The sequence below is a fragment of the Gossypium arboreum genome, chromosome 5, assembly GCF_025698485.1.
Source record: "Gossypium arboreum isolate Shixiya-1 chromosome 5, ASM2569848v2, whole genome shotgun sequence".
NCBI lineage: Eukaryota > Viridiplantae > Streptophyta > Magnoliopsida > Malvales > Malvaceae > Gossypium > Gossypium arboreum.
The window spans coordinates 18,860,153-18,874,800 of NC_069074.1; the positions used below are offsets into that span (position 1 = coordinate 18,860,153).

The 14,648-nt window shown below is 34.1% G+C and overlaps 2 protein-coding genes and 1 long non-coding RNA gene across 4 annotated transcripts; 2 read left to right on the top strand and 1 right to left on the bottom strand.

Moving 5' to 3' along the window:
• The first annotated feature begins 5,048 nt into the window (after positions 1-5,048).
• Positions 5,049-6,792, top strand: LOC108453068 (3-oxo-Delta(4,5)-steroid 5-beta-reductase-like). Its single transcript, XM_017750967.2, has 2 exons — positions 5,049-5,335; positions 5,420-6,792. The coding sequence occupies exons 1-2, from the start codon at positions 5,297-5,299 to the stop codon at positions 6,554-6,556; spliced, it is 1,176 nt and encodes a 391-aa protein (XP_017606456.1). The 5' UTR covers positions 5,049-5,296; the 3' UTR covers positions 6,557-6,792.
• Positions 6,793-8,439: 1,647 nt separating this feature from the next.
• On the top strand, positions 8,440-10,409 carry LOC108453745 (uncharacterized). Its single transcript, XR_008283208.1, has 2 exons — positions 8,440-9,157; positions 9,246-10,409. It is a non-coding gene; the product is annotated as an uncharacterized LOC108453745 (long non-coding RNA).
• On the bottom strand, positions 10,121-13,626 carry LOC108453744 (uncharacterized). 2 transcript variants are annotated; one of them, XM_053028635.1, is made up of 5 exons: positions 13,033-13,626; positions 12,643-12,757; positions 11,899-12,537; positions 11,658-11,779; positions 10,121-10,487 (listed from the first exon to the last, which is right to left on the bottom strand). In XM_053028635.1, the coding sequence occupies exons 1-5, from the start codon at positions 13,107-13,109 to the stop codon at positions 10,337-10,339; spliced, it is 1,104 nt and encodes a 367-aa protein (XP_052884595.1). In that variant the 5' UTR covers positions 13,110-13,626; the 3' UTR covers positions 10,121-10,336. The 2 variants fall into 2 exon arrangements, with proteins under 2 accessions (XP_052884595.1, XP_017607516.1); XM_017752027.2 differs by having other exon boundaries at positions 11,602-11,779.
• Between the last annotated feature and the right edge of the window lie 1,022 nt (positions 13,627-14,648).

A 14,648-nucleotide genomic window follows, 5' to 3' on the forward strand; every position in this document is an offset into this window, starting at 1 on the left:
CTAGCCCGAACGGGTGATCCTATCCTGATATAGCCCTCCCGAAGAATATGTGGAAAATGGATTTAGCCCGGACGGGTAATCCGAATTAGGGTCTGAATTTAGCCTGGACTGGTAATTCAGATCCAAGCTCATTAGAGTAATTGTCGTTGCAGGGGATTTAGCCTGAACTGGTAATCCCGACAATACTCTATGTGTAACGGCCTAATTTTTAGTGGTGTCGGAAATGGTGATTTGAGATCACTAAATCCGACAAATAAGATTGAACAAGATAGTAATTTAATATTTATGAGTCAAGTAAGAATTTAGAAGAATTTGTGAAATGGTGAAATTAGTGAATTAAAAGAATTTATTAGGTCAAACGGGTCAAAAACGAGGTATCGATACCTCGAATTTGAAAATCAAGCTATAAAATATTTTTATAAATATTTATGAAGTTTCATTTAGCTAGTATTAAAGTTTGGTTGAGAAATTTTAACGATTAGGTAGTCAATTAAATAAAAAGGACTAAATTGTAATAAAAATAAATTTTGCTAAAAGGATTAAATAGCTCAAGTGTTAACAGAAGGAAGATTTAAAGGGAAATTAAGCCTAAAAGTGAATAGGCCGGATGGCAAAGGCAAGAAAATTAGCAGAAAAATAAGGGAAATAAAGGCAAAATTGGAAATTTTACAACTTTAACATATAAAATAATAACAAAATTGAAGAATCTAGAGATCTCTTCATATTTTATCAGCCAAAACGCCATAGAAGGTCTGGAGAAAGCTGGTTTTCATATTTTACATCATGTAAGTTTAATTCTTGCTTTTTCTTGATAATTTTTATGTTTTTGTGACTTTTACAACTAGGTCCATATGTTTAATTCATTAGTTTTTGATTATATGGATAATTTTGAAAGTTTCCATGAATAAGTGCTGAAATTTTATGATGATTTATCATGAAATTGAGGTTTTAATTCTATTATATAATGATTTTATGAAGAGATTTTCATAGAAATCATTATTTAGGACCTAATTGTGAAAGTTATAAAATTAGGGTTTTGTGATGAAAATTTGAATGTCAAAGGCTGTGAAATAGTTTATAATGTTTAAATAAAGTGTTATTTGAGAAGAATTAGTTCAATTGATGAATAAATTGAGCAGAGACTAAATTGTAAAAATTGAAAATTTTAGGGTAATTGTGTAATTTCGACAATTTAAGGGCATAAATTGTGAAATAGAATAGAATTGAAATGGATGCTAATGAAGGAATGATTTTATAATTATAGATCAAGAAAACAAACTGAATCGTGGAAAAGAGAAAATTCAAGAATAGTCCCTGAATTTCTACGACTTTTGCAAATTAGTCCAGGTAAGTTCATGTGGCAAAGTTCAATGTTTTGATATGAAAATCTTATGATTGTTAAAGTATTTTATTGTTGATGAATACTATCAATTTGCATTAACTAATAAATAATGTGTAACTAAAAGTACAAATTAGTAGGAACAATGGATTTGAGTGCTTCTATTCTGTGACCCTGATGAATTGACGAAAAATATGTGATAAGTGCGCCCGTTTAAGACCATAGCTGGGCTATGGCATCAGTGCAATGTGATAATGTGACTCCATATAAGACCATAGCTGGGCTATGGCATCGGTATAATGTGATAATGTGATTCCATATAAGACCATGTCTGGGATATGGCTTCGGTATGATATGTGAACCGTGTAAGACCATGGCAAGGCTATGGCTTCGGTGTGTGATGTGTAACAATGTGAAAGTCCATAGTTTACTATGGCAATGTGATAATGAATCACTCAATTCCCTTATTGTTCCCTAATTTGACAATGAAGTAAATGAGAAATGGGCCTAAGGGAGTTAAATTGTGAGTAGCCATATGGAAATTATTCCAATGAGTTATTAATGAAATTGTGATTTGGAGTATGAAATAGTTAAACTAATAGATATATGATTGTGTACAATATTTGATATGATTTGTGTTTTTATGCCTATGAGCTTACTAAGCTTCAATAAGCTTATTTGTGTGTGTTTGATAATTTCTTTTGTAGATTGAATTAAAGAGAAGTTGGTAGATCGGATCAACACAACAGGGCACACTATTCAGATCAATTCTGGTAGTTTTTGTTTTATGTTTAAAGATTTATATGGCATGTATAGAGTTTGAATGAATTGAAGTAAAGATGTTATAAACTAGTTAACAATATTTGTACTAAAACAGTTTTTGGTAAGTAGCAGTAGTTTGACTTTGAAAATTCACCATAAATTGTGGAAATTGAGTTAAGGGCTGAGAAAAAAATGAGATTAAAGCCTAATTAGTCTAGTTTCATATAGAGGAAACGGTGCATGCAATTGGATTTTATGTTATGAGATATTTAAATTGTGGTGAGACAGAGTCTGAATGACTTCGAGTTCCCCTGTTCTGATTTTAGAAAATCATTAAAAATTGCACAAAAATAATTATGATTCATACTGTATATGTATGGATTCCTCATTGGGTCTATTTTTAAGAGAAATAAATGGCATGGTTATTTGAATTTTTTACAGAGAGAAATTTGGTTCATAGTGCACAGGGGTCAAAGTAGCCAAACCCTGAAACAGGGAAGGATTTAACTAATAAACTGTACTAATTGGACCAACCAAAAATTATATAAAAAAATTGGTAAGTAGATATATGAGTATAAATTTGGGGAAAATTTACGGATTTGGATTTCGAGTTTTATAACTCGAGATATGAATTATTTAGCAACTATGACGCAGTTGGACAGCTTGTCTAAAAAGTATGATATAAATTATCTGAATTTGGTTAAGTGCTCAAATAAGTTTAGTAGTGCCTTGTGCTCGACTCCGGCAACGGTCTCGGGTAAGGGGCGTTACACTATGAGTTTATATTACAGGGGATTTAGCCTGGACTGGTAATCCCGCTGCAAGGTTGAGGTTCGCGGGAGTGTGCTCTCTGAAATGGAAATGTGCGCACATGAATATGATTTGACGGACCCGGAATTGTAAACTAAAAGTGTACCTCTGAAAAATCCATCGAAATTCCGATAAATTCAACGGGATAAATATGGAAAAATAACAAGAAAATGGAAATCATGGTATTGATGAACACATCAATCATGGTATATATTATTGGTACATGGAAATTATTGTACTAACTTAAATGTTGAGCTTGTAAATGTTAGGGTAATAATGCATTGAATGGATATAGGAATGTTTATTGTATTGTATTGAAAATATTAGGTAAGTATAATTCTTGTTACATGAGCTTACTAAGCACATAGTGCTTACCCCATTTCCTTTTCCTCTGTTTTGTAGTGTTAAGAGCTCGGAGATCGGATTTGGTCGGAGACACATCACACTATCAACCTTAGGACTTCAGAATATAAAGAAACTTTATTTTAGAAATTAATGGCATGTATAAGCTATTAAAGTAAATGATTCTATGAAATGAATGTAAGGTCAGCCAATGGTATGGCTAACAAATCTTGGTTTAGTTATGTGATAAGGTTATCTTATAAAAATGCATGAATCTATCTTGAAAATATGTTGAATTGGATTGGTTGATTTGAATTGATCTCGATATAATATTGCAGGGTATGTTAAATATCTGTAAAGGGATTATATTGAGTTTTCCAAAAAAAAAAAATTAATTCGTAAACTCCGGTAATACCTCGTACCCTATTCCAGCAATGAATACGGGTAGGGGTTATTACAGATGGTGTTGTGTTCGGCTTTTTTTATTTAAATAACCTAAATAATTTAATTAAGTACTAAAATGATTCATCTTTTTAATTAAACATCAAAATAAGTTGAAATCTACAGTAAAAGTTAGTAGAGTCAAATTATATGGCGCCACCAACTTGCCACGTCAGCAGGGAGCATAAAAAAATTAATTTTTTGGTGGAGCCATGTAAAATAGCGTCACCTGTATAAATACGATGAAAATGCTACAAGTTCTAGAAAAATAGGGGACTTCAAAGCAATTTTCCATTTTCTGGTGGAGCCAACTTAAATGGCGTCACCACACACCCTTCTTTTACTTTTTTTAATAAAAATTTTAAAAGAATTTTTATAAAAATTTATTTAAAATTTTAAATGTTTAAATATTATTAAAAATATATTTAATATTTAAAATAATATTTAATATTTTAAAAATAATTTCAAAATATATATTTCAAATTTAAAAGTATATTTTTGAAATTATTTTATTTTATTTAAAAATATATTTTAAAAATATATTTAAAATTTAAAATTTAGAAAAATTAATTTCAAAACATATTTTAAAATATATAAGACATATTTTCAAAAAATAATATTCAAAATTTAAAAATAATTTAAAAATAATATTTAAAATTTTAAAAATATATATTATAAAACATTTCAAATATACATGTCAAAATTTTTAAAATTAATAACAAAAATAAATAAAATAAATAAACAAAATAAAAATATAAAACTCAAAAAAGACAAAAGTTAAATAAAAAGTACAAAAAAAAAAGTAAAAGAAGGGTGTCAGGTGGTGGCTAAGTTGGCTCCACCAGAAAATAGAAAATTACTTTGAAGTCCTCTATTTTTTTAGAATTTGTAGTATTTTTATGATATTTATAGAAGTGACGTCATTTTAAATGGCTCCACTAAAAAATTAATTTTTTATTTTCTCTGCTGACGTGGCAAGTTAGTCACGCCATATAATTTGACTCCACAAAATTTTACTGTAGATTTCAAGTCATTTTAATATTTAATTAAAAAAGTGGATCATTTTAATAATTAATTAAATTATTTGAGTTATTTAAATAAAAAAGCCTGTTCTAACACTAAGGTTTTGTTTGATAGAGAGAAAAAAAGATTAAAAAGGTGAAAATTTTAAGGGTTAGAAAAATAGAAAGATAGAAAATATATAAATGGAAAGAAGAAAAATAAAATATAATTTTGAATTAAATTAGTAAGTCTTTCCCTCTAATTGTTGGTGGAAATTTTGCTTATCCAGGGTAGGTGCTGGCTGCGCTCCTATTTTCTTTTCAAAGCCCTTTAGTCTTCATATGTGAATCCCAAACATCGTCACTGCTCTCCTCAAACCTTTTGTCGTTTTCATTAAGTGCATGTTATAAATAACCAAGAACAAAATCCTTTCCAATCCAATATTTCAAATCCCTTTAATCTTCTTGATCAATAAAACACCCCACCCAGATTGTTAGTTTGCAATCCCATCAAATCATCTATCATCAATTGCCTAACGTTTCCTTTTTGGTTTATTGCCGTCTCCCATAAATCTAATCTAAGTTGTTTTAAAGAAATAAAATGAGCTGGTGGTGGGCTGGTGCTATCGGAGCTGCTAAGGCAACTCTCTTTTTTCATTGGCTTGCTGGATTTCTGTTTACCCTTCACGAAATTGATTCTTTTTCTTTGTTTTAATTTTTGCAGAAGAAATTTGAGGAAGATGAAGCACCGAAAAGCCTCAAGAGCGTTGGGCTGATCATTGGAGTCACCGGCATAGTTGGCAATAGCTTGGCTGAAATCCTCCCATTATCCGACACTCCCGGCGGCCCATGGAAAGTATACGGGGTGGCTCGTCGGCCCAGACCCAACTGGAACGTCGACCATCCAATCGAGTACATTCAATGCGATGTATCCGACCCGAATGATACCGAATCGAAGCTCTCTCAACTTACCGACGTCACCCATATCTTCTACGTCACCTGGACCAACCGAACATCCGAAGCCGAGAATTGTGAGATCAACGGTTCCATGCTTCGCAATGTTTTGCGTTCCGTGATCCCAAACGCTCCCAATCTCCGCCACATCTGTCTACAAACAGGAGTCAAACATTATCTTGGACCGTTCGAGTTGTTGGGTAAAATCCAACTGCATGAGTCGCCTTTCACTGAAGATTTACCGCGGTTGAATGCTCCCAATTTTTACTACCATCAAGAAGACATCCTCTTTGAAGAAATCGAGAAAAAAGAAGGATTAACCTGGTCGGTGCACCGACCCGCAGTCATATTCGGGTTTTCGCCTTACAGTTTAATGAACCTCGTTGGCAGTCTTTGCGTTTACACGGCCTTTTGCAAACACGAAGGCAAACCGTTATACTTTCCTGGGAGCAAAGCCGCTTGGAACTGTTATTTTGAAGTTTCGGATGCGGATTTGATTGCGGAGCAACATATATGGGCGGCGGTGGATCCGTATGCCGAAAACGAAGCCTTTAATGTGACTAATGGGGACGTTTTCAAGTGGAAGCATTTGTGGAGCGTTTTGGCAGAGCAATTTGGGATAGAAGAATTTGGGTTCGTGGAAGGGGAGAACCGGGGGTTGGAGGAGATGATGAAAGGGAAGGAAGGAGTTTGGGAAGAAATAGTGAAGGAGAACCAGTTGCAGAAGACGAGTTTGCAGGAGGTGGGAAATTGGTGGTTTACGGATGCGATACTTTCGGCTCCGTTGCAGTTGCCGCTGGTCAGTATGAATAAGAGCAAGGAGCATGGGTTTTTGGGGTTTAGGAATTCTCAGAATTCGTTTGTTACTTGGATTGATAAGATGAAGGCTTACAAGATTGTGCCTTGATCTCATTCAATCTCTTGTTCCAATTTGTCTCCTGGGTTTTCAGATGAAACTTTTGTTGTTGTAACTCTAAAATAAGCACATAAGGTAAGCTATTATGGCAGTGGCGTGGAACCGTAAGATGTTACACACTGGCTGACCTTCAAATGTTGTCTCCCTGTATTTGTTTATGATGCATTGTATTTTATCCTATTCTAATATTAGAAATATACAATAAAAACTTGTTCGATTTGACAAAAGCTTTGGCGGGAAATTTATTGTATGTCATGGTGAATTGTTTGTGTTTGTGGTGAGGCTGTAATTATTGATTAGTTCCCATTAAGTGATTACACATTTTATAATCTGCGTTTTTATTATTTACTTGGTTTTAGCTTTAAAGTTTTCAACTACACTTTCAGTTTTATTCTTACAATCTTAATTTGTTTGATGCTAAGTTTTATCCTCTTGCTTGCCTGCCCCTCGCCGATTTCCTCTTTTCTCACGCTGGAATTGATATGTCACTCGTCAACTTCTTTATTCTCTATGGACAGCGCCACCAAAACCGTCACCATAACCACTCAACAAACCGCCGAACCACGACTTTTACCTCTTTCTAACAAATGCTTGGATAACCGAAAAAACTAAACAGAAACTCAAACTAATTGTGTTCAAATGGTTAACCGAACTAAATTAGTATTAACTGAATTAATTGAACTTTTTAATCCTTTAACCGTTAATATAACCGAATTTTTAAAAAAATTAATTGAACAGTAATATTTCGATTAATTGAATTAATCAAAATTTATATATATATTTTGTTAAAACAAGTATAAAACATATAAAATAAACAAATCTATAATGTTCATTTGACCAAAGAAACTGAACTTAACCAAACTAGTAATAGCCTAATACATAAAATATACAATATTATTTATTAACTTTGATTAATTCGATTAATTACACAGTTTCGAATCGAATTAACCGTTAACCAACCTTCGACCGAACTAAATTGATTAATGACCGATTAATCGAATTAGACCAATTCGACCGGCTAATTCAATTTTAACCAAAGTTTGAACACCCCTAACCCAAACTACCATGCTATAGAAACAGACAAAACCGTTGTAAGAAAATTTGAAAGAAAAAAATGTTTCATTCATGGGCGAACCGGAATGGAAAGAAATTATAAGTAAAAATTACGCTCACCTCTGTAACAGTTAAATCCCCCTACTATTGTAATAATGCTAATTATTTATACGTTAAAACATAAATATTTAAATATGTAAACCCGCTGTTTGGTGCAGGTATAATTCTAGTTTCAATTAAATTAGTCGAATAGAAATTTTTAATGTGTTAGAAATATTTTTTAGGGGGTTATATGTGGGATAATCATCTTTGGGTCAACAAAATTACTTTTTAGCTAGTAATAAAATATAACTAATAAGGGTAATCTGAATATTGTATATTTAACTATTGTAGTATTCTGCTTGAACTATTATTTTTATATTATTTAGGTTAAATTTACCCTTAAACGGTAGCAAATGTATATTTGTAAAGATTACTGTTTTGTTGTGGCTATGAGTTCTGGGTAAAAGACGACAAATTGCTATATCTTCGTCACTTGTCTTTATTCTTTTGGAGGAGACATACCAGACGTTAGGCATGGAACATGTGCAATCACAGGCAACAACTCTGATGGCCTGCAAAATTTAGCTTAGCAGGTACTTCGTGTGTGTGTGTATATATATATATATATATTATGGTACTCCGTTCATATTCCAGGGAAAATAGAATAACCAGCAATTAAAAGGGTACAATTAAGGGAAAAAAAAGACATTAGTTGCTGCCTCTTCATTAATTCATTTTCACCTGTATTAAATACTATGTTGTAGTCAAATGTTAAAACAAATATTATATGTATATGTAAATTGCATAGCATAAAGTCTCAGTTTAAGAAAAAAAAAAGGAATAAGGAAGTCATCATTCTTTCATCCAGAAGTCCTCTGAGCATTTTAGGACCCGGTACTAATATTCCTATAATTTACTTAGCTCCAGAGTCCAGAGGTTCCTTTGCTAATCTGTAGTAAATTGGTCATAATAAGTCATTCGCACTGAATACATTCATTATGTGAAATGTTGTGGCTGTGCGGGGGTTGGGTTAGGCATCTAGGGTCACATCACATGCCTTAGAAATTGGCTGTGGTTGCAAGTCTGGATTTCAACCTTCCGAGCAAGGCATGAAAGTGAACCACTTCTCCGCCCTTTTAGACTCTTCTTAAATTCCAGTTTCATGCCTACGTATCCCATATGATTAACATGATGCAACTGAAAATCAGCGACTGCAGTTTGGATGATATAGTTAGGTCAATCGAATTGCAGTGTTCTGTCCGTAAAACCCAACTCCCGTGCGCATCCTCCTCTTTTCTCACCAAATTTTGGTAGGTGGCGTGCTGAGAGCTACCCTCGCCATCCATCTAAGATAATTTGGGATTTTGCTAACCGAAAAAAATGATCACCAATTTTCAGTCTATGTCACAAAGCAAACAAATGGCAGAATACAGTGTTCACCTTCTCCCAGGTTGCTCAGCACAAATCAAAGATTGCTGGCTTGTCATCGATGGCAGAGTAATCCATCCAGCTCTCTTTTCATTATAGGATTGTTCCAAGTAGTGAATTAACTAGACTTGAACTTGACTAACTCTAATGCCTGTAGGCACTGAACGATACAAGGTGCCTGGAAGAACATCCAGGAGGAGAAGAGGTGTTGATAGAGTCAGCAGGTAAGGACACCACACAGGCATTCAGCGATTTCGGACATAGCAAATTGGTTCAGATGTGACTCCTCAAATACTTGGTTGGCATTCTCTAGGGTTACTCTTTCAAAGAGGATGCAGATGCCCAGGTTGCTTCGATTAAAGAACCCAAGAAGAAAGAGATGAGTGCTTTAGTGATCAAGGATGACAGTATGCCCAAGTATGCAAGCATTGTCGAAATGTTCCTACCACTCTTGGTTGCTGGTTCCTACTTCTCTTATAGATACCTCACTACAGCCTCATCAATGGTGTAACTGATTTGGTATGACCAGAAGTTTCTAGATGAACCACCAAGCCAATTTCAAAATGCCTTCTATTTTTTCCTTTATAAACTAATCCTGGTTTATAATATTTGATAGAGTTGGAATTTTGCTCAGAGATCAGTCCCTACTTATCTCTGATGCGACCATTTCATGAAGATAGATAATCTTCCATCTCTTTTTTTTCCTGATAAGGGTAAATAATCTATAATCTACTATTATTACTAGGTCATTAGTGTCATTAGACATTCATATTACCCAGCAGGAAATTACTAACAACTGAAACGTTTGAAGAACAAAAAAAAAAAAAAAAAGGCTGTATTAGATGGATTGGATGACCAACAAGTTGAGTTTAAAGATGGAACTGGGATGAGACCAGCAAAGGAACTTCAACACTTTCTGCCATTTAGGTTTGAGATCCAAGTTAGATGAAACTCTCACTTCCCTTCTGCAGCTCTTAATTGGTTACAACTTAAACGAAACTGGTAGGGAATGGAGGGTTAAAATGCTACACGTTCATATTAATACAAAGTACTATTAAAGAAGAAAAAGAATACATATATTACATCATCTGACTGCCTCAGTTCAAATCAATCATCCCTCTGCTCCCTGTTAACAACAGGACTTCCCCCTAACCCGAATAATCAAAATCGGAGGGGAGAGAGAGACAAGAGGTTGTCAAGGAAAAGTGAAGGGGAAAAGGTACTTACTTTTTGTTGTACTATCTTCCCTCAAAACTTCACCGTGTATAACATCAGGGTGCCAGCATAACTTGCACAAGCTGGACTCCTTAACCACCTTCCCCCCAAAATATTTAGCCACTGAGTATGAACTGCCAGTCGAGGATTCTGTGTCCTCATATTGCGTAAAATCCAATTAAAACTGCATAGGATGACAAGAAGTTTAGGCTTCACAGACTTTCATGAATTCAATTTAAGAAATGTGATTATGTGAATACGATTACAAAATACAACATGAGCCCCACAATCTGAAAGCATACAAAGCAAACAATGATTTTACTGCAGGAGTCTATCAAGGCATTTAATTCTGGTTCTAATTATTTCGACACATCCGACGTGATCTCTGGCCTGCCACTGTTTTCCACTAGCAGAGAGTGAATCCTTAATGAATCCCCAGACCTGTATTGTGCCATCTAAAGTCTAAACCACGTGAGTTATCCACTTTTATTTTGTTTCTATTGAAAGCAACTACGATCATTTATGTAAAACTTTATCCAATAGCCAATCTTTTATTGTATTCCAGTGCACTCATCAAATTCCAAAAACTTCGTACCCATCAGGCATCAAGCAAAATTGTTTTAAATATCCAACTGAGCTTCTCCATTCCATTCAACCTGATAGCTTTAAAACACCCTCATAATTTTCTCATCTCTTATGACTAAACAATCCTATCCTATATATAAAAATGAAACACTTAGGAAAGTTGTTACCAAGAATACCTTTACTCCATCTTTAATTTTTTTCTCCTCAAATTGCTTCATGAATTCTACATGACCTAAAACACCAACATTCTAATGTATCATTCATCTGACGCAAGTTCATCTACTCTAATCATTTGTCCAAATTAGCTTGTATCTGGATTCACAAGCTCTATACATGCCATTATATCAAGAAACAAAGAATCTCAAGTCCTAGTGGCTGGATATGCAATTCAATTTCTTACTAGTTATTTGGGGCACATTTCTTCAGTTATAATTTCCTTTCAGTCACTAGTCTATGCACATTTAATGCTCCTATACTGCATTGGAATGAGAATTCACCATTCAATCAAAGTAGCAAAGCACAGATTCTAATTAACACAGGTATTAGTGAAGAATGAAACTGCCTTTAATAATGACAGAAATATAGCAGAAGTTTTTGCTCAAAATTTTAAAAATATAAGTGTATGCTTTATTCCTAAAATAAAAACGAGAAAATATAAATAACAAGTCCAAAAAGTAGAGCGACAAAACTAAACAAGTTTCAAGCAAGCTCACCAATCAAACAAAGGAAGAGCACAACCCAAACTGCTAGTCGAATGGGATGACCATACCGCATTTGATACTGAGACCTTTGGAGTAGTCTTTGAATAGCCCCATACCAGCCATAAAGTTGCTTATCGTAATTATCACAATCTAGGCAACTCTTACTTCGTTCATAGCATGCATTGAGGCCCTATAGGAGGAAACAATAAAACAGGAACTTATAAACACTAATGGGATAGCATAGGAAATAGTAACAAAAAATTTCAAAATCTATATCTCAAATAGGATAGCAGTAGATTAGGCATTCACCGTAGCCAGCTGAGGAGGTCTCAACAACTCTGTATTAGACTCCGAATCACAATCTACTGCCTTCCACTTCCTGAAACCATTCTTCGACCACTTCACCTTGGCTACAGATTCCATTGAATTTAGGAAACCAGAGAAGCTTGGTACCTTTCGTGGGGGAATGGAGGGCTGACCATTGGAAGAGTTCTGTTCTAAAACATCCCCACCGATAGCAATCTTCCAAGTGCCAATGTTGGCACTAGCACTAGCAGTCCTCCTATGCCCATGTGACTTCTCGCCCTTAGCCTCGGAGGAGCTCCACTCAACAGATTGACCTGAATTTTTCGAGCAATGTGGTACAGATTCTATATTGATTCCTCGTGGGATTTCATTAGTCCTAGAATGACTCTTAGGAGGAAGTTTCTTTTCACCGGATACAGTTGGTCCGGACAAAAATAAAGCAAGATCATCGCATTCCCCTTTGTCCAATCGCACCCAAGGCATTGATGTCTTACCCTCCAAAAGGGCTGATTCCTGCAATGATTTTTCAATCTTTGAAACCTGATCCTCAATTGCCACAATAAAATCTCGATGCCTGTCTCTCGAGTCCTCACTTGAATTTGCATTGTAGCTTGATTGTACAGCCCTTTCAAACTCCTCTAACTGCAAAACCAATTCAATTTCTCAAAACGCTAAACCAATCACAACTCCAATGAAAATATTCACCGGACGAACAATTCATAAGAAATATAGAAAACACAATATGACCTGCCATTTTGTGGTGCCAAGGGTAGTACGCAGGTCCCTACGAAGTTCCTCGAAATTCCACGAACTACAAACGTCTTTGCTGGCGTGTATCCATGTCCGATAAGTCGATTCCATCCTTTGAGACGGGAAAAGAAAATTAACATGAGATAACTAATTTCCAACAAATACAAAAGCAACTAATTCAAAAAAAATAAACGCAGCAAAAGAATTTCAAGCGATTATTGAGTAATTGAAATTCTGAACCTTAGTTTAGCATTTAGGAACCTAATTCGAAAAAAAAAAAAACCTTCTTCAGGTTTCAGACTAGGTCTACAGAACCAAAGAAAATTAGGAGGAAAACATAGTGGAGCCGATAAAGGAACCCTAATAAGAAAAAGGGAAGTAATTTACCTGTCCGCAGATTCCTGAACTTCTTCAGCCACAGAGAAGAAAGGATCTTTTTCCCATCGGTCAAAACTCGAAGCCATCTCAAAAACGAATTGAGACAATAATTTACAATGAAATGAAACCAAATCAACGATATCTGCGCCCACAATTTTGGTTGTTTTTATATATTAGAAAGAAAAAAAGCTAATTAAAATTTGAAATCTAAGGGCTCCTTAAATAATCCAGGAACTGAAGTCACAGATGAACAAAATCTTCAAGATTTGAATCGGAAAGGAATGGTGAAAGATAGAAGGATTCGGCTAAAGAGAGAAAATCAAGAAGGAGACAGAAAGTGAAATATTATATAGATTTGAAAGATCATTAACAGACAGCCAACGTGGTGTCCTTATCTTTGATAATTATGTTAAATTTATTGATGGGAGTTTGACTGCGGAGTACGGTTAAATCGAAACACGATGTCGTTTCTTGACAAAAGACAGAAGGGTGGTCAACACTCTGAGCCTTAACCTGCAGTTCGTTTTTGAATTTTGACCGGAATTCAGACAATGTTGCCGCGTGGTCGAATCTTCGTTACCACTTGAACTTGATATCGGTCAACCTTAAGATTGGATTCATTTCAAACTATTTATTTTTGAATTTTATAATATTTTATTTTTGTTAATATCAAATAATTACAAGGTTGGATGGTCGAAAGTAGATCCAACCACCAGCTAGTATGCATTGATTAAGGAAATAAAAATAATTATTATTATTAACTTCAAACATAAAACATAAAGTTAAAATACATCATAAGTTTTTACTGTTAATAAATTTAGAAAAAAATTTGTAATGAATTTTAATTTAATAAAATAATTTTAACTTTATTAACGATTTGATTTTAATTTTGAAATTTAAAAGTTAAGGAACTAAATTCTTAAAATTAAAAGTATAAAAACTAAATTTATTATTTAGTAAAAGCACAAGAATTTATAACATATTTTAATAATAATAAAAGAATATTGAGTCTTAATGGAACTTTTATTTTCTAAGAGCTTTTCTTCTCTTTAGTCACTTCTTGAGTGTGGAGGTATTAACTTCAAATTGAAATTTAATCTTATTGATGATAAGATCAATGGAAGGGAAACAAGAAGACAGTTCACAGAGTAAAAATGCGTAAAAAGTTGTTTATAAAGGAAAATAGATAGAGTGCAAGCATAAGAAGAAAAACCTTCTCCCTTTTAAGGAAAAAGACTTAACACATGTTTTTAGTAAAGTGAGCTCAAGGTGCACCATGTGTCAAGCATGCACATGCTCTCAAGGACCATACTCGACGAGGTTTCACCGACGAGCAAGGTGATCTAAGGTGCAGCTAACAAAATACATAAAACAATCACCCTTCCCCCAATCGAGGAAAAGGCAATAGAGTGACATTCCTTAAGGCAAGGCAATGACGCTTTGAATTTCTTCTTGTAAGAGGGTATAAACCATTGTACCTTGTGCATGAATGGTATGTATGGTATAGAGGAATTATGTTGCATCCATGTTTTATAATTGTGATGACATTGATTTTGGTAAAAATGCATGTCATTTTAAATTTTGTTAATTAATGGGAGGGTTATGTATTTATTGATGATAAGATG